This window comes from Caretta caretta, chromosome 6, assembly GCF_965140235.1.
Source record: "Caretta caretta isolate rCarCar2 chromosome 6, rCarCar1.hap1, whole genome shotgun sequence".
NCBI lineage: Eukaryota > Metazoa > Chordata > Testudines > Cheloniidae > Caretta > Caretta caretta.
In genome coordinates, this window is record NC_134211.1 from 63,938,316 (window position 1) to 63,958,580 (window position 20,265).

The 20,265-nt window shown below is 44.7% G+C and overlaps 1 protein-coding gene across 6 annotated transcripts in view; it reads left to right on the forward strand.

Annotated features, from left to right (window-relative positions):
* Positions 1-20,265, forward strand: part of SMOC1 (SPARC related modular calcium binding 1) — a 205,841-nt gene that overhangs the window by 138,934 nt on the left and 46,642 nt on the right. For all 6 annotated transcript variants that reach the window (XM_075129653.1, XM_075129652.1, XM_048853166.2 and 3 more), the window contains exons 8-10: positions 14,368-14,560; positions 17,337-17,419; positions 19,542-19,647. In XM_075129653.1, coding sequence (XP_074985754.1) covers positions 14,368-14,560; positions 17,337-17,419; positions 19,542-19,647 — 382 coding nt within the window. The remainder of the gene's footprint in view (positions 1-14,367; positions 14,561-17,336; positions 17,420-19,541; positions 19,648-20,265) is intronic.

Here is a 20,265-nt window from a genome sequence, read left to right on the forward strand (position 1 = left end):
CTCCCAGGTTCAATCCCACCTGCCGACGACCAGGGTTCTTTGGTGTTACGCTAGCTGAGATGAGAGCTAGCATGAATGTCTAAGTGAGCTGGTTTCAGCGTAGCAGCCGTGTTAGTCTGTATTCGCAAAAAGAAAAGGAGGACTTGTGGCACCTTAGAGACTAACAAATAGTGAGCTGTAGCTCACGAAAGCTCATACTCAAATAAATTTGTTAGTCTCTAAGGTGCTACAAGTACTCCTTTTCTTTTTAAGTGAGCTGGGAATCACACCCCTGGCTTGTAGGTAGACATGGCTTCTAATAGAACTCACCCTCCAGATGTTTCTCCTGATATCTAGCCTAAATTTCTTATCTCTGTTTCTTCTTATTGCTCCAGGTTCTCCCTTGTTGTACCAGCCTAAGTCAGCCTTTCATTCCTTCACGTTCTTCAAATGCCTCTACATAGTTCTCATGTCCCCCATAATAATCATTTAGCCACATGTTCAGTAGTGAACAGGGTTCAAGTAAAAATCAGTTTCACAGGAGGTAAGTGTCATTCCAGTCTGTATTGGCATTGGACATCCCGGAAATGTAGCATTGTGGCCACATTCATCATGGTAGGAACATAAGAATTGTCATGTGATGTCATATCAGATCAGATAAGTGGTCTGTATAGTGGTGTCCTTTCTCTGGCTGGCCAACGTCAGATGCTTCAGAGGAAGCTGTTAGAATCTTCAATAACTTGCTGACTTTCTTTTTAACTCCCATCAGTTGGTGATTGTGATACAATGTAAATAAAATATACAAATGAAAGGATCATGCTGGGGGATGAACTGCAAAGCTGGGAACTCATAAAAGCAATAGAAACTCAGTTAATGCTTTCCCCATTACAAACAAATTCCAAACAAAACCACCTTCATTAGCATCTTCCCACTTTCTGACTTGGTTACAAATCTCCAGATGCAGTAGTCTGGCCTCAAGTCTTGTTCTGCTTCTGGACCTGTAACTGAGTAGTTGACAGCCACCTTTTTTCTGCTTCCCTCACCTTCCTCATATACTACATATCATAATACTTTCATATAATGTGTAGCACTTTACAGTAATAACTAGCTAATCCTCCCGCTACAGAAACCAAGTGAAGTAGGTATTACCCCACTTCTACAGAAGTGGAAACCTAGGTACAGAAAGATAAGTGTGTGGCCAGAGGTAAAATAAAGAGTCAGTGGCTAAATTAGGGTTAGGATTTGGTGGTACTATCTGGCTCCTAGCTCCAAACTTGATCTACCAGACCCCACTGCCTCTCAGTTACATGCTCCAATACACATGGCATTTCTGTCTCTCACAACCACTGCAGGAAAATGTGTAGAATGGCCTTTTAAGCTATCTGCTGTGATTCTAAAATATAGATGGATGGCTGCTCTTCTTGCATTTCCCCCTCCCCCCGGCATTATAACCCCATACATGTTATCGTGGATACTCCTGCTGTTTGTTACAAATTTTGCTCTGGGGCGATTCCTGAAAACGCCTCTATTTTCAAGAAAATAAATCCAGTAATTGTCCTTTCAGGAGTGTTCCTCTCTACTGAGGCTGCTCCTTGCTGGGCATTCTCCAAATCCATTCATGCTAGTAAGTGACTTGATTTTGGTTAGAGAGAGATTCTAACCATGTAACAAACCTATCCTGACAACTCTTAAGAAAACCACAGGGTGATGTGATGAGCTCATGCATGGAAAGATAAACAGCTCTAGGAAAACCAGCAGTAGTAGTCTCAAGTAAATACTCTGCAATCACCAGGGTTTTGAACATGACGTTACCTGAAAGGAAGAATGAGTAATATATTAAGGTTAGCTGCTGAAGACAAGTGTGTTTTTGAATCTTGCTATTTATTTCTAAATCGTGCTCCTTGGATGTGTGCCAGTTCCATGTGGGTTTTTCTGTTCTGCTCTGGCAGCCAAAGGCCATCTGGGCATCCTTTACTACTGCTTTCCACTGATACAACTTTTTGCTTTTTGAAGCTCTTCCAGCACAGAGCAAAGCTATAAATGAGCTGTGAAAAACAAGTGTAAAGAAACTAGGATAGTATTGTTCATATGTTAGTTTTAAAAATTAATTTACCTTAAAGATCAGGCTCAGAGTATCTTTCGTAGAGGCATCAGGGCTGGAAGCAATGTGAAATCTGGGTGTCTGATGTGCAAGGGAGCAAAAGCAGTAGAGACCCTGGGCAGGGGGATAGTGCACCCCCATGGGCAACATGGAGATGTTCCAAGTTGGTCTCCACAGAGCTTCATGGTGAGGTGGAATGTGGCGGCATCATGTGCATAGGTGGAGATTGGGTTGTTTTACAAAGTTCAGCTCCAAATGGCCAGATACCTGCTTAAGGGGGGAACAGGGAGCCATGTCTGCTAGTCCTTGGGGTGAGGATTGAGTTTCCTCAGTCCCACCCCCGTACACACATTGTAGCCCTTTTCCTCTGGCTTTTTTGTGTCCTTAGCTAGGCTGTGTGCACCCTGCTTGGTACAACAGAGGGTATGTCTACACGGCAGTGAGGGGGTGCAATTCCCAGCTTGGGTAGACCAACATGCACTAGTTATGTTCAAGCTAGCGCAAAATAAAAATGCAGTGTGGCCACAGTGACATGGGTAGCCGCAGCTTGGGCTAGCGGCTCAAGTATGGCCCAGGGTACGTACCAGACAGCTAGTCTGACACCACCAATGCCATGGCATCCACACTGCTATTTTTAGGTGCTAGCTAGCATGTCTACCCAAGATGGGAATTACGCCTCCCAGATGCTGTGTAGACATATCCTAAGAGCTAACAGCCTTCTTCACTAAGGGCTAGTCTATACTGGCAACGCTAAAGCACTGAACGTGGCTTAAACTGTGGTCACGGCAGAGCGCTGGGAGAGAGCTCTCCCAGTGCTCTTAAAAACAAACCACCTCCACGAGAGGCTTAGCTCCCAGTGCTGGGAGCTGTGTTCCCAGCGCTGGTGCACTGTCTACATTGGCACTTTACAGCAATGAAACTTGAGGCGCTCAGGGGAGTGGTTTTTTTACCTCCCTGAGCGAGAAAGTTGCAGCGCTGTAAACTGACAGTGTAGACAAGCCCTCATATTGTGTGTTTGTGTATGTGCATGCATATGCAGCTGCTCTTCTGGCTGTGCATACATCTCTCTCTCTCTCTCTCTCTCTCTCTCTCTCTCTCTCATTACAGCTGCAGTCCAATCACACGTTCCTTTCTTGGCTGCTGCCAGAGGGATCCAGATTCCATCACCGAGTCTCTTACCTAGATGCTATTCAAAGTTAGAATTGGAGTGATATATCACTAGCAAGTGTGATCCTCCATGAGACCTGAAGTGGCTGAGAAGGGGGGGCGAGGAGGGAGACACACTGGAAGAGTCTAGAGCCAGGACCCTTCCCAGCCAGTCTGTCAGCAAACAGTCATAAATAATGTGCCACTGGGGAGCAGTTAATCCGCTCTATGAAAAGGTGCAAAGTATACAAGTGGGAAAAATAACAATGTATAATAATCAGTTTGCAATCCTAGGTGCTAAACCATATGCAGCTAGGCAAATAAATGAAGCTTCCCCCTTAGTGCCATGTGATAAATCATTCCCAAAGAATTCCGTCTCCTCTACCCCCAAAGAAAGAAAACAAATTACTCTAGGCACAGTCATAACTGCTACCCCCACAGCTGCCTGTTAAAGAAAATGGGCTGGAGAGAAGGCTGGGGGGGGGTGGGGCGAGGAGGATGGGCAGCAGAGAGGTACACGGAGTTGGAGCAAAGCTCTTTGCTAAACCCCCACAGGTTTCCATTTACAGTTAAAACAAACAAGAGGGTCAAATTCTTCTCTTGAGGAACTTCTGCTGAGGCCAGGGGATTAGTCCAGGGATCTTTCTGGCCCATAGAGAGAAGGGGAGGTTGGAGAGAACTGAGTTTGGTTTTACAAAGGCTGTGCCCAACTGAAGGGGTTCTGTGCACCTGCAGGGAGAAGTCCCTTAGTAGTGACACGCATGCACATACATATGCCTATGGCTTGCTGCACACGCATTATGTACCCTGCATGACACACACTAGTCTGCCCCCCCACGTTCATGCATGCACACCCTGGCCTGTGCATAGACATGTGCACACACAAGCACCCCTAGATGCAAAAGGTGGCCATCACAGTGGGCAGCCAAACCATGTTTAACGCAAATTAGCCTGAATCCGTTTAAAACAAGTTTCCTGCATGACACCCTACAGCTATGTCCCCTATCGCCAATACTTTTGGGAAAATGCTATTCTTACACAGTGCAGCCAGCAGAGGCAGGTGACTTTCTTCAACAATAGTTCCTGCTCCTAACAAAAAGTGTGGGAGCAGGAGGGGTAGGGATGGGGGGGTTCTCCCCAGGATATTGAAAGGCTGGGGTGGAAACACATACAACTTCTCATTAGAGTCAAATAGGATTTGTTGTGTATTCCTCAGTTGTGCAAAGGGAGCTAAGATTCAATAGTGAAAGCAATGGGGAGTGAAGAAATGGCTCAGCTGTAGGCCAGGAGGCAATCGGGAGTTAACTATGCCACAAACTTCCACTTGGTGTTGGGGAATTATATAGACAAAAGGGAGTGGAGTAATCTTCTGTTTCCATCTTCTGTCTGACACATCATCTGAGTGGAGCTGGCCTGAAGCATTGTTCAAGCTGCATTTGGATCCAAGTTTTCTCAGTTCAGAGGTGTTCAAATTCAGGGTTGTCATTTGGCCATTGTGGAGATAATGCTTAGATACAACCACACTAGGTGCTAAATGAAAACTAGGCTGGCTGTGAAGCTCATTCCCAAACTTCCACAAAGTTTGGGAACTTCAGCAGCTCAGGGGTTTTGGTTCAGGCCTACCACTGCCATTAGGGATATTAGGCTGTATAAGCGGTGGGACTTCAGTGGTCTAGAATCTAAGAGAGCATCTCAATCTCTATGTACTATAAACCACTAATCTAATCCAATCAAACCAACAAGATGACACAAACAACTTCCAAAGTGCTCTAATGAGCTGTAATTGAATCAGGGTAATAGGTAACCTGTGTGTAATAGGATTATGTGGCCAGGCAAAATTGTTGCTGTAATTTACCTTTTTGCCTGGATGATGCACTGCCTGCATAAAAATAATTTTCCTGTTGTCCTCTAACTCCATAACTTGTCTGGCTGCTGTTTTAGAAGGTTTGCAAGGACTGTGTGACTGCTTGCCTGGGTGACTGGGGCAGCAGAAGGTGGTTAAGCACAGTCTGGAAGGCAAGTGGGGTAGGTTTGCAGGAATAAATGGCTGCCATCCAAGTAGAGCAGAACTCTGCTCCTGCAGGATTTAGGAGTCCTGCACAGCAGGACCCTTCCCCGGCCATGCAGCAGCTAATTCCCACACGAATAGCACACTGCTCCTTAGCTGCTACTTTGGCCTCTGAAACTGCAATCTCCTTCTGCAAGTCTATCCTGATCCCCAAGACAGTGTTTCACCCCTTCTGCTGACGGGTGTTTTCTGTCTAAGGGGCTACGCAGTATATTGAATAAAGTTAGAATTGGTTACCACTGCAGTATAACTCAGTGCAGCTCTGTCATGTCAATAGGGGGCAGTATGTGTGTGTGTGGGGGAGAATGTGTTGCTGAATAATTTAGGTCTAATGTGCCACCTGCTACAAGGCACTTTGAACATAATAAATCAACAGATAAAATCCTGCAGCATGCAGTATATACAGTAACTTTTTCCCCTTGTTGTCCGCTGAGAGATTAACAGTCAAAGCAAGGACAGTTGACTGTGTGCACTGGGGACCCCTGCAGGGAATATTTCTTTTTACTTTAATAAATAAAATAAACCCTGAATGTTCTTTCAGGCTGACTGTCCAAGATTGAGACAGGCTGCAGTGGTGGTACTGCTGATGAGTAAGAGGTGGGGAGAGATTTATACTATAGCTAGGGCCTATATTTGCTCAGCTGGTATTGTGCTTTTTGAGAAAACAGAAGAGGTTGTTTCTGCTCCTCCACCCAAGTCCCTGCTTTGCAGAGTGGTGTCTAGTACTGTTCACCATGCTGCATTAGCAGGCCTGCCAGCCCTTGTGTGCCAGCACCCCCGGTTATTTAAAATCCGTTTGGCCTTTGAAGTAGAAGGGATGCAAACCTGCAGCAACTTGTGTTGAAACTGCTTCCTGGATGGAATTTTCCTTTTCTCTGGTCCATTGCTTCTGAGCGTCATAGCTCGACAGAAAGGCTCCTGTTCTTCCACAAGTTCAGTGCTCTATACGCCACAATTGATCTGTTTCTCACTTACATTGAGCCTCCTTAGCACTGCTCTGACATTCTAAAAGAGCCTTGAGTTAGTGTAAATTACATCACATTACTCTTTAAGGCCTCTTGATTCTACCTCAACAGTGTAAAGGGGCTTAAGTGTAAATGAGAATCAGGCTCAATGTATTAATCTTCTCTTTGAGAGGAGCAAATGTTATTCCCATTTTACAGAGAGGGAAACTGAGGCACAGAGGCCCTTACTTGCTGAAGGCCAGTGACTCAATGGCAGAGCTAGAAACAGAAATGAGAGGTTTCAGAGTAGCAGCCGTGTTAGTCTGTATCCGCAAAAAGAAAAGGAGGATTTGTGGCACCTTAGAGACTAACAGATTTATTTGAGCATAAATTGGCAGAGTATAAACAGAAATGAGGAACCTTGGCTCCAAGTCTGCCATGTTTCTGCTCTTCAGCCCATCCACCAGCAGCTGCTGTACTCCTTTTTAGCTCCCTGTCTTGTAGCAGATCTTGCAGCGAGGTGACAATGGCATGGCAAGATATAATTTTTAAGTAAAAAAAAAAAAGTGCTATTTCTAACTGAGCTGGCCCACAGTTCAGCATTGATCTCTTGCCTGGTAGCACATTATCGATGGAATTTGGTCCCTCTGTCCATGGGTTAGCTGTAGGCTGTGAGTCAAATACCAGCTCTGCAAAGTGATTCTGTAGCTGGTCCTCCAGGTTCTGTTTGCATTTTAACCTGCAGGTTTGAGCTGGACTGCAGGCAGAAGTCAGGGGAAACCGCGCATAAGGAAATCCTAGTGCCCAAACCAGAGAGAAGCAAACCTAGTTGCTGTTACCACACAGGCATATGTGTCTGTGGAGAAAAGCACCTTACAAGGCAGAGCAAAAACACTCCAAAAGAAGCAGTTCTGTAGGCATGTAGCTAGTGTTATGCTTTGAATCACCCTGTCTCAAATGATTTGCCTTTCAGGTAATGCATACTGACCTGTGCTGTGTGACCAGTCTACTCCCATTCCTCATGGCCTCTCATCTGTTTTAGTAGGAACTGATGGGTCTGGATAATATGGCTGGCTGACTAGCACCAGAACTACCATTGCAGCTAATAATACAGGACCTAATATTAGCGCCTTTCATTCAAGGATCTCAAAGCAATTTAATTGATAAACTTAACCTAAAAGAGCCATGTAAGCACTGGGGAAACTGAGGCATGGATGTCTTCAGTGACTTACCGCACAAACAAGTCTGTGGCAGAGCTAGGAATAAAACCCTGATTATCTCCTTCAGGTGATTATGCATATGCACATTCCATCAAGCTGGGAATAAAACCCTGAATTTTTTTCAGACCTGTGTTTTAGCCACTGGACCTCAGTGACTGTTTGCTTTCCAAAGCTCACCTGCTCCCTCGAGAGAGAGAGGGAGAAGCAATTATTGCTGAGATTATATGACAAAGCAAGATTTTGGGAAAGCCTTTGGGGGGTGTTTCAATTATTGACCATTAGTGAAACAGTATCTACCCCTTGAGCAGGAATCTAAGCAGTAATGTATCCTACTAGTGCTCCTTGGCATTTGCTCTTCTCCAGTACTGCCTTGCATAACCAAATTCCCCAGCTCTTTAATAATCAACTGCCTAGTTAGACAGTGGATGAGTCCCTTACCTCATCAGTCCACTTCGGTTTCTGTGTGGAGATATGTGTCAGACAGTGCATTTCTCAATGTGTGAGAGAGCGAGACCTCTAGGAATGTGGTGATGCACCTCTCAAAAGATCATTGCCAGGGAAAATTTGTTTAATAAAAAAGCCACAACAGGAGATGTCCTGTCCCCATCTCTCCTGCTGTAGCTCATTGCTTCAGAAGATGCCAGTTTTTAAAATGCTCTGAAGAGTGTTTAAAAGTAGCCAAGAGTTTAAAAACAAAACAAACAAAAAAACAAGTAGTTAGCATTTTAGAGCTGAGCAGCTACAGTTAAAATGGATTTCTGCCAGTATCTCCCGTAACACACACACACACACAAAATCTCTCTCTCATGCTCACTCTCTCTCGCGCGCCCACTGTCAGTGGGTAATACAATCTTGATTTGCTGACTCCCAGAGGTTTTGTTCCGCAGCAGTAGTTTGGCTGAGCTAGTGGGCTTTTTTGCTGACGGTTGTCACAAGTCACAGCGGAAAATAGGACAACATGTCTTTCTTCTTAAAATGGTTACAGTAGTATTGTTGATCCTGGGTAGCCTCTCACTCGCCATGCCCCCATCAACTCACAACATTCTCTTCTCTCACTAACTGTAGATATATGCATGTTTTAAGGTTTTCTTCTTTCTTTTTCCTTTTTGCCTCTTGGTGCCTATAACTCCTGCTAACTCAAGTTGGGAGTCATGCTTGTAGACACCCTGCACTTCATTAAGAAGACAAGCTTCTTTTTTGGGCTGCTGATGAATTTTATAGCTGGCGTCTGGCTCACAGCTTATTTGGCATTCCAAAGATTCCACTGTCCTAGATCGAGATGACTTCTTTGGAGGTTCACTAAATAAAAAATCTGAGAGATACAGGAGATCTGTTTAGACATCTTACCTTTGCTGTCAGTGTGACTGTGCTGTAGCCACCAAGCTACAAGTGCTTTCTCCAGTCTACTTCTAAATGTCTCAAGCAACGGAGAGTCCACCATTTCCCTCAGTGGAACTGTTCCTTACTCTAACAGAACTGGCCATCAGGGAACTCCTCCGGCCTACGTTCTCTAGTCCTGATAAGAGCAAGCTTGGCCTTATGGTTAAAGTGCAGGACCGGAACCCAGGAGATCTGAATTTTAACCTGGGCTTTGTCCCCAACTTTCTGTGTAACCATGGCCATATCACTTACACCCTCTGTGCCTCAGTTTCCTCTTCTATAAAAGAGGAATCGTTCTGCTCGCTACTTCAGGGAGGTCTCAGGCTAATTCATGTAACATCTGTAAAGCTCTTTGAAATCCTTGGGTGGAAAGTGCTGTAGAAGTATAAATTATTGTTGTACTAGTTTTCCATTACTCTGCGTTAGGGATTTGGACTAGTCTAAACAATTCCTTTCCGTTAGTGGTGTTAATGCTCTTATAACTGGTTGTCATAGCCCCTCGTTATTACCGTTTATGGAAGTTACACATATTTAGAATAGGATTTTCAGAAGCCCTCAACATCCATCTAATTCTGTCCCTGTTGAAGTCAACGGTAAAACGCCTGTTGATCTAAATAAGAATGGAGTTTGGCCAATGCTGAGGGCTTCTGAAAATACCATCCTTAGTTTTCTCAATCTTTCCTCATAAATCAATCCACCTAACCCCTTAATCGCTGTCGCTTTCTGAATTCCACATGTCTCTTGTAACAGAGTGCCTAGAAATGAGCACAGTAGGTCAGATCATCAGTTGGTGTAAACCAATGAAGTCAACTGAGCTGTGCCAATTTACGCTAGCTAAGGAGAGGTCTCACAAGTGCTTAAGTGCCTTCCTGCTCTGTGGCACACTGCATCCATGTATCTAACTCCAAATAGCAGTGATCCTTTTTTTTGCTAACACATTGCACTGAATTCTCTATTACAATACTGCTTTTTAAGAGACTACTTCCCAGAAAATGTTTGATTGTTTGCCCTTCATATATTTATCCAACTTGAATTTAATTTTCTAATTTTTTTGGACATCTATCCATTCTTATTTATCTAGCCATCAGCCACTGTTGTGACTCTGAGTGTCTAGATATGGCACTGAGTATTTTTTTTTTGTTTTATCTATTTTTGCAGGTGTTGGCAGCTCTTCACAATTTTGTATCACTTGCAAATTCTGTTCACGGTTAATGAAAGTATTAAAGATGAAACCTGAGGACGTATTTATTTAACAGATATAGCAAAAATGCCACCACCTGCTAATAAATAAGTCCTATTTCACAGCTGTGGTGTAATTGGGGAGGTGACAGTACACAGGTGTGAGATCCTAGTGTTTAAGAGTTAAGGGAAGAAAAAACTTGTAGGGTTCCTGTACGTAAACTGTTATCACTACGTGCATTTAGATAAACATTTCCCCCCAACAGGAAGCAGCTATCCTGCAACTGTCCCATTCTCCTCTCCCACGACTAAACCAACATCAACTCCTTGCAAATTGATTGATTTGCCACTGAAGTTGAGTTACTTACTCTCACATCCCCATACCACACTTAAAAACTGTTTTGAAATATATGTAATATTTAAATTGCAAAGTATATCTTGTAATTTTTTAACATTGAAACTTCCAAAAATCATACCGGAGGGCTCAGGTCAGCATGACCTTTCCATATATGATTTTTATAGAAACATTTTTTCCATGTTAAATCTTGTGATGCCCTTCAAAAGTATCCAACACAACAGAAGAAAACTGAATAAAACCTGGGCCAGCACCTAAACTTTTGTGTGCACACGCATATCTATGTATATAATATACAATGCTATGTGAGAGAGAGAGAGAGAGAGAGATGTGTAGCCATGAGTGGGGTTTTGCATGCCATCTTTATTCATGCATTTGTACGAATGATAAAAAGCCTCTATCCATACCTTCTAAATGCCCTGCCACTGTCACATGTTGCACGTAGATTATATGGTGCCAGTGAGATGGTTTCCCAGAAAAACAATCTGCACAGTGAGGGCCTGATCCAGTTCCAGTGAAGTCACTGGGAATCTTCCCATTGGTTTCAGTGGGTGTTGGATCAGGCCCTAAATGTTAACTCCAGTTCAAAAAATTACAACAATATTATTTGGCACTAGTGAAAGGTGCCAGAGCGACCCCTTGAGAAGGAAGTCATTCCAAAGAGTGACCCTGGAGTCTTCCGTCCAGTGAGCAGCACCTCAGACTTGTCTCAGGGAAACTCCTAGAAGGCCTCTTCTGCATTAGCAAACTTCATAGTCAGAATTTACCATCAGTGATGCCATGATGGATGCTGAAATATAGCTAGGATTCTAGTGTTTTCATCAGTGTTTTTCTCAGGGGCCTGCTTGCTGCCTTCCTCAACTGTGTCAGGGAGATCTCAGGGACCAGCGCTGGCCCACAGACTGGTCACTGAGAAACACTGCTCTAGAAGGCATGGTAGTAAAATTACTACGGCAGTCCTGCCTACATCGCAGCTTTCACCAATAGTGGAGAGTGATGGCTACACAATTTGTTAGTTTAGACAGGTTTGGGTTAGAGCCTCCATAGGCCGTTCAGTCCTAGGAAATCTCGGCAGAAAGACAGCAAGGAACCAATTAGTGCCAATTATGATGGTGTTCATTGTGACATGGATGCCTATGTGCCATGAACTAAACAAAGGCTGCCAAATTCAGTTCACTGGGTAGGTCTACAAAGCAAAAACAAACAAACAAAAATCCCAAAAAACTTTGTGGCAGTAAGTCTCAGAGCCCAGGTCAACTGACTTGGTTTCACAGGGCTTGTATTGCGGGGCTAAAAATAGCTGTGTAGATGTTCAGGCTTGGGTTGGAGTCCAAGCTCTGAGACCCTCCCACTTCAACAGTTTCAGCGTCCAGGCTCCAGCCCAGGGCCTAAACATCAACGCTGCTATTCATAGCCCTCCCCCCCCGCCCCCCCGCATAAGTCCAAGGCCATGTCCACACTACCCGCCAGATCGGTAGGTAGTGATGGATCTATCGGGGATCGATTTATCCTGTCTAGTGTAGATGCTGTTCTCGTAGCTGAAGTTGGGTATCTTAGATTGATCCCCCCCTAGTGTAGACCAGGTCCAAGTTGGTTGACCGGGGCTCTGAGAGTTGCTGCTGAGAGGCTTTTTTTTGCTGTGTAGATGGACCCATACCCCATTAAACACCCATAAGATGGTAGTGATTATCAATCCGCCCTGGATACTATTAGGAGTTCCCTGGGCCATCCATTCCCCCACATCTCTGCTGTTAGTATACTGGGCAAAGAGAAAATGATTTTAAATGCCACTGGTATAATGCAAGCATAGGTATGTGTATATGAATGTACATTTGTGCACTGCATATACATGCACAGTGATGTACACTAACAGAGTACTCCATATATGTCAACTAAGGCTACGGCTGATTAAAAGAAAAGTGATTTAATTTATAACAAGTTGTTGTGCAGGGCCAAAAAAAGCATTGGTATTTTTTTTTTTTTCAAAAGACACTTTTAGTGCCAGTTTTGCAAGACTCCAAGGACTCAAGAGAATTTGTGCACTGAGGAAGCTTTGGGGATTTGGACAGAAAAATGTATGGAATGCACTTCTTTTCAATGGAGTTTTTTCTTTTGGTTATTAAATAAAGTGAATTAATCAAAAATGAGGTGATCGTAGGCATGGAATTCTGGCTCTCTTGTTTGCTTCATCGAACTAAATGAATTACCCTCTCACCCCACGGCCCAGGTGTACATTGCTGTCAGGCAGGGAGCTTGAGTAAGCTGGCCCCTTGTGATGTAATTGATTTGTTCAGAAGCCCACAGGCCTCTTACTGAATGACTCCTCTGTCTGCATACAGCTCAGGAACAGTCACAATTTTTTTTTTAAGACGTGAAATCTGTCAGCAAAGTGAAGTCAGCTTAAATATCAGCTGAGACTTGAGCCCTTTCAGTTGTGTTGATTTTATCCCCCCCCCCCTCCCCGCCACTCCTTGCCAATCATGTTTATTTCTGGTTGAGTCAGACTTGCACATAGTTAAGGCTCTTATGTTAAACCTCATTGGTGTGGATTCGTGTGTGACAAAGTTCAAGTGTCTTTTGTTCACAAGGAGGGTCTGAAATGCTTGGGATGGAGGACATCTGTGGTCTCTTGGAACCTTTTTCATTGGCTGCTATGTAACAATTATAAATAATGGCCAGTTGGCCTCTGGTAACCAAAGCAATCTGTGCCCAAATAACTCCATTCAAAGCTGCCAGACTAATTGTGTGGTTGACACCACCTGCCCCTCAAAAAGAGCATACAGTTGTGTAATGCAGTGTGTCCCAACTGACCATCAAAACATCTGCAAGTTCAGGTTGAGACGCTTCCTGTCAGGGTTCTGAGTTAGTTTCTTTACTGAAAACTTGAAGTAATCCTTGGCATGGGAAAGGATTTGGGGCAATATGGCCTCTTAAAGTGACCCTCAAAAGGGGGTAGGGAAGAGGGGAGCATTTGTCCCCCCCACACTTTTTATCATGATACATATTTTAAGAAAATCCAGAGAGTTTATTGGGGTGTTCTCTACTTTACTTTTTTTTTAACCTTAAAAATGTCAAGTCTTGTCTTCCACTTTTTTCTTGATTCCTTAGGTGACTAGAGAACTTGAAGCAACAATTTTCTCAGCCCTCAGGTCAAAGGCCAAGTGGACGTGTCTGCTGTCTTCCAACAAACAGAATTTTTTTCTCAACTGTTTCAGTTAAATAGTTTGTTAACATTATAGGTTTGTAAAGTGTGTGTGTCATCCCTCTCTAGTGGCTGGTCCTACTACAGCAGCCTACTACATCTGCCAGCTAAATGAGTTTGTCCTTTAACTCATGTGCTAGAAGCCTGACCTTTGGACCAGAAGGTTCCAGATTCCTGGATGACTATAGGGGACATTTCCAAATGGTCTGTTCCCTAGTGCATATCACCTGTTTTATCTGTTCCCTCGTGGATGATGCCAACAAGGAGGCCCTTTTTTCTGTATAGTAGGACAGAGAGGGACAAGGCCCTGTCTCCAGTCTCCCAGGGTGTACTGTGTAGGGAAAGGGAAGCCTAGGTGCCCTCTCCATTCCCTAGGACATACTAGGGAGTAAGGAAGCAATAGCACACTCTTTTCATGCCCCAGGGAGGGGTGATGGGGCTGGACCTCCTCTCTGTTCCCCCAGGGTATGCAGTAGATGCACTCTCTCTAGGACATACTGAAAGCAGGAGCAGCCCTAGCCATTTTGATGGCCAGAGTGGAAAATGTGTTTGGTGCACCTCTTCACAAGTGGCTGGCTGACATTATTAGGAGGAGGATTTCAGGTCCAGAATGTAACACTGATCCTTGTGCATGCTAGGAAACTCCTTTTTGAATACTGGAGTTTCCTAGGGAAGGAAGAGAGATCTAGCATTCTCAGATCTGACTAGTATCCTGAATGCTGAGATCTGAGAGTTGCCCTGAAGCCATGTTTTGTTGCAGAGGGTGATGTTTCTGTTTTTCCTTCTTTTCCAGAGAAAGTTCACTCCTGTGACCAGGAGAGACAGAGTGCCTTGGAGGAGGCAAGGCAGAACCCCCGTGAGGGTATTGTCATCCCAGAGTGTGCTCCTGGCGGGCTGTACAAACCAGTGCAATGTCATCAGTCCACGGGGTACTGCTGGTGCGTCCTGGTGGACACGGGGCGCCCCTTGCCTGGTACTTCTACACGGTGAGAGCAACTTGCTTTGAACCTGGCCTGTAAGGTGGAGCATGAAATAACTATGAAGGAGAGGACACCAGTTCAGAGAGAACAAAGGAACCAAAGAATCCGGGAATTGCCACACCAGAGTTATGCAGTCTAGATTCCTGTTTACAACAGTAGATAATGCTCCAGTCAGCAACCAATGCAGTTGGGCCTGAGTTGGGTGCTTAAGCCTCCTTGTCTAAATGACTATTCATATTTTCTTAATATTTTCCCCTCTTCCTGGACCCAGTCCCTTCTACAGCCGAATAGACTAATTAGTATCTCATTTCTGTTATGTGCACTGAACTTGTCAGGGCTTAACTATAGGGCAAGGTGAAAGGACAATTCTAACAGAACACACACACACTTAAACTCAGAAGTACAGCTATACTAGAAGGATCTCCCTACCTCTATCATACACTCTGCTTTTCTAGTCTTTACCATTAGTTCAGCAAAGGAAGCATCTTTTGATTAGTGAATGAAGCATGGGGGTGGAAATTGGGAAACCTTAGTTCTGTTCCTGGCTGTGCCACTGACTCACTGTCAAGTCACTTCACCTCTCTCTGCTTCAGTTTCTCCATCTGTAAAATGGGGTTAATGAGAACGGAAAAGCTCTGGGAGACTTAGGGATGAAAAGTGCTATAGGAGTGCTAAGTATTATTACTTGAAGGGTGAGGGGCAGAGGAAGAGGAAACACACATATGGAATGTATGTGTATGTTTACCCACATGAATGCACACTTTTTAAAATCCCACTGATGGGTACTGTACTTGAAGTGGAGAAGAATACATCTTTCACTCCAGTTGTGTGCACTGGACTCAGTGAAGCCGAGAGGAAAGGACCTGTATTATAGCGTGTGTATATGTGTGTGTGTGTGTGTGTATATATATATATAGTAGCACCCATCAAACTTAGGGATTTCTCAAGGCTTTCATTATCATTCACTGTTTCCACATGCTCTTAATGTTCTGACAAATGCTGCCTTCAGGCTCAAATATGCCATGTTCGCTCTAAGTTCTTTTTTTGCAGAATCCAGTAACCTATGTGAGAGTTAATGTGAAGTGAACAACCACTTCCCATATAAACTACACTTGAAGAACCTTTACCGCTCTCACACAGCTCAAACATAGCTGAACTTTACAACTTGAAATGCTCAGAATGGCTGGTTCTCTCTGAGGACTGGGCCTGGTTTTTATCTGCAAAGAAAAGAACACCACCACTGAGTTAGAAACACTTGGAAACTTGGTTTTCCTGAGTGATGGTGGCAGTGGCTTAGGTTGAAGTTAGCAGCACTGATACGAACTATCGCACTAAGGGCTCAGTTGCATTGGATAGGCACATGTCTGCATCATGGAGGAGCAGAGTCCCCACAGGAGGAAATTCAGGAGTCCTTTACTGCACAGGGGGAATGTTACTGCTGCCCATCCTTCAGGGTGGTACGGCATGCTTCTTTTTTCTGTCCAGCCAGCAAAGATGGCCAATGCAGAGGAGGAACGGTCCTGCCTCCTCCCTATACCTGCTCTCTTTGAGCTGGCATGCAGCCCTGGACTGTTAGAAAAATACAATCCCTGTGTTCATTGTCCCTTACCACTGACCAAGTGGTACAACAGGGAAGAAAGTGGCTTGCATTATCCCCACCCTTGTGTATCCATATAGTGGCCAGGAATAGTCTGACCCTACGTTGTCATGGCTAGTACTTATCTAGAAAGCTCTCAGAGTAGAGAACTTCATGTGCAGTCAGATTTCAATACAGAAACAGATTCTGTATTGAAATCTTTATGTTCTTGTGCTGCGTAAAGCTCTCCAGGCGGGATCCTCTGTGCCCCGCAACTCGAAAGCTCCACTAGAACAAATTGTGGGGCTAGCAAGCTCTGATAACTAGCCTCTGTGAGTTTGAACCTGGCTTTGTCATTAGTAGTGGACAAAGCTGCTGTAGAGAGGGGCACCCTTGAGATAGCTCAATCCTGGGCTATTTGAAACTTTTTAAAGAGAGCGAACCGAACTTGAACGGTTTGAACTGGCAGCTAGTATAGCTCCCGGAGATGCTTTTATTGGTCTGCTCTATTTAATAGGCTGGTGCATGCTGAAATATGTACTCTGCAGGTGCTCATCTGGATCAAGGCAAGGTATCACAGAATCAGGGTTGGATGGGACCTCATGAGGTCATCTAGTCCAACCCCCTGCTCAAAGCAGGACCAATCCCCAACTAAATCATCCCAGCCAGGGCTTTGTCAAGCCTGACCTTAAAAACTTCTAAGGAAGGAGAATGAGGTGGGGGAGTGCAATGCATTTTACCTTCTAAGGAAGGATATTCCTTCCTTAGAAGGTAAAATGCATTGCACTCCCCCTTGCAGAATTCCTGGCTTGCTGTGCTTAAGCTTGCATCTAAGAGAAATGAGCATGACCACCTGGCCAGCTGGTTTTCTTGGCCATCTAGGCAACCACTGATGGTGAACAGTTCTTGAGGACCCCAAGAGATGACCGCTCTCTGACAAGCAAAGGGAAGAGGCCTGGGATATAGAAGGCAAAATTACATTCATGCTGATTCCTCCAAGTGCTTCCATCTTCCTACAAGCATCACCCTGGTCATATGCAGATTGAGTCTGAGCCAATTTATTTCTCACCTGGATTCCTGTTTTTTGTGTCCTCTACATTGAGCCTATGAGGCAAGACTGAAATGTTCACCAACGTCTTAATGACAACCTGATCTCTCTGAAACTATATCAAATGATTGAACCTCTTTCCCCTCTTCCTTTTCCAGCTATGAGACCCCAGTGTGTGAAACTGACGCCAGATCGAAGAGCACAGAGATTGATGATCCATTCAAGGACCGAGAGCTTCCAGGTTAGAGTGGAGGAGACATCTGTCTGTCGTTAATGCTGGTTACGTGCGAAAAGGGGAAAGTCTATGTTTTGTTTAGAAGAATGGGGATTTGCTGTATGTATATGTTTTAGCATGGATATTTTGTGTGTGTGAGAAGTGGTTCCCCACCATTTGAAGGCAGAGGATGAAAATCGCTTCTAATACATCTTTGTGCTCTAATTGCTGTCTCCCTCCCTTTGGAGGGAGATGGTGAAAATTGGCCCCTTCCCTTCATTTGTGTGGAGCTTGGACATGGGGTAGAAACTGCAGGGTTGCCCCAACCTAGTGTGTGTGTGTGTGTGTGCGCGCGTGCAAGAAGATAGCTGGGTGTATGGCTTGCACGATGGTTACTGTCGGTGTTGTTCAGGAACCCCCCCACAGAGGGTTGCTGACCCCAGCTGCAAACTGTCTGAGAACTGCTGTGGTTCTTGTTCATTTGTGACTCCATTTATAGACTCATAGACTTTATGGTCAGAAGGGACCATCATGACTATCTAGTATGACCACCTGCACATTGCAGGCCACAGAACCTCACCCACCCACTCCTGTAATAGACCCATAACCTCTGGCTGAGTTACTGAAGTCCTCACATCCTGATTTAAAGACTTCAAGTTACAGAGAACCCACCATTTACACTAATTTAAACCTGCAAATGACCCTGGGAAAAAAATTCTCTGTAGTAACTCAGAGCCCTCCCTATCTAATGTCCCATCACAGGCCACTGGGGATATTTTCCTACGAACAGTCAGAGATTGGCTACGTGCCATTGTAGGCAGTCTCATCATGCCATCCCATTTGATTCAGGCTGGAGATTTCTATCACGTCGTCAGTGTATTAACTGGGCTTAGGTATGATGAGCCATTAGTGATCCACACAGTCACATCAAAGGAGTGAGGGAAGGAGAGGAGAGCTATAGGATGTTCTGTACTTCCCCATTCCTATGTGCTCCCCAAGCGGAGTAATACTCCCAAGCCAAACATCAGTGAGATCTTCCCAATTACTCTTAATTATCTGAGAGGGACCCCTTTATTGGAGGACTCAGTGCGGTTGTCCAAAGGGTCATCCCATCCTTTGAAACCTGCATTACTGCAGCCACTACGTTAATTGCCCCTTCATAAAAAATCCTGCAGATACCAAGGGGAGAGAAACTTACCCACACACATGTGTACACGCGCACATACTATGCTATACAAATTGTGTCATGGCTGCTTCCACAAAAACCAGAAGAAGGAGGGAAGGAGAGTTTGTCATTTGCTATCTGCAAGCACCTCTGGTAGTCCCAGCAGAGGGTGAGATGCTGAGACCCCTGGGAGATGACTTCTAGCAAACAGCTTTCAACCTTCTCATTTCTGCAACAAAAAGCTCTTTTAAGTGAGTGGGCTACTGCTGCTGCCATAGCAGCTTACCCTTTACGTTGCTGACATTTTCTGGACTGCCTGCCAAATGAGCGCTAAGGGGCAGATGAGTGTGTGTAATATACATGATATGGGGAGATGCTCGTGACTGTTTTCCTTAGGTTGGGTATGGCAGAAAATGGAGCCTGCATTACTGCAAAGGAGGAATTTAGTTATAATAATTTGCAAGTCACTTTCAGCTGTCAAAGTGATTGTGGTAAGTTTCTAGATCACTGTCATGTGTGTGTACGTATGGGAACGCAGAAAATGTTGACAATGGTGTTCTGTGTTGGTGGGAGGCTATCTTCCTGGCAGGGGTTACCGTGAGCATGCCAGGAATCAACAGTGAACACTGATTCTGGTCAACAGGGGAAGCTGGTGATCTGAGGCCATTACTAGACCCCAGAGGAGTCACCCAGTGAAGTGAGAAAGACAGACAACTGGGGCACCAACCAGGAAAGAAGTGAACAAAAGTAGTATTCATGCAAAACACAGGCAGATCTGGAGGTGGCTGGAATTAGCTGAGTACATGTGAGAGGCTAAAAGCTGCTCAAGGATTCTTCTACCTTTGGTTAGAGACTTATTAATGGTGTCATATTCAACCTTACAGTTACAGAGACAGTGCTATCTCCCCATTGAAGAGCGTTGAATCAGGGTAGGAGATTGACTTTTTGTGTTCTCAAGATACTCTTCCACTTCACATTTTGCAGGCTGCCCAGAAGGGAAGAAAGTAGAATTTATTACCAGCTTACTGGACGCTCTGACTACGGACATGGTACAGGCCATTAACTCAGCCGCACCTGCTGGAGGTGGAAGGTGAGTCTGGAAAGATTTCAAACATGAATGAGACAGCTACAGAGCTCTGGACGTGAGTTAAGTGGGGTAAGGGTTTCTTGCTCTGAACTAGAGATCGTTCTAATTCTACTGGATACAAGGAAAACTAATGCCACAGCTCCAAACTCTATTCTGTCACTGTAACCCTGACCACCTGCCCCTGTGAAGCTGTTCTACCATCAAGGTCAGAACATCCCATTTATAGTGTGTAATGAGAGCTCAGTAGGAGGACGTCACTTTGTCTTTCATCCTCTGGGGCATAAAGAGAGGGCTAATAAAATTCTGATCTGTTTATGGAGGCTCTGTGGACTAGTGGCTATAACGGGACTGAGGATCAAAATTCTTGTGTTGCCAACTCTTGCAATTTCAGCTGGGGCTAGAGGCCCTCTGGCCATGTTGTGAGAAGCTCTAACCCTCTTGCAAATGTGAGCCAGGCCCAGAGGCACTGGAACAATTTTTATAGTGCGGGTGCTGAGATCCATTGAGCCAGACTGTCAACCTTGTATATAATGGAAACAACTTTAAGCTAGGGGGTGTGGCAGCCCGACCAGCACCCCTAGTTCCAGCACCTATGGGGAAAACCCCTCTGATTGGCTGCCT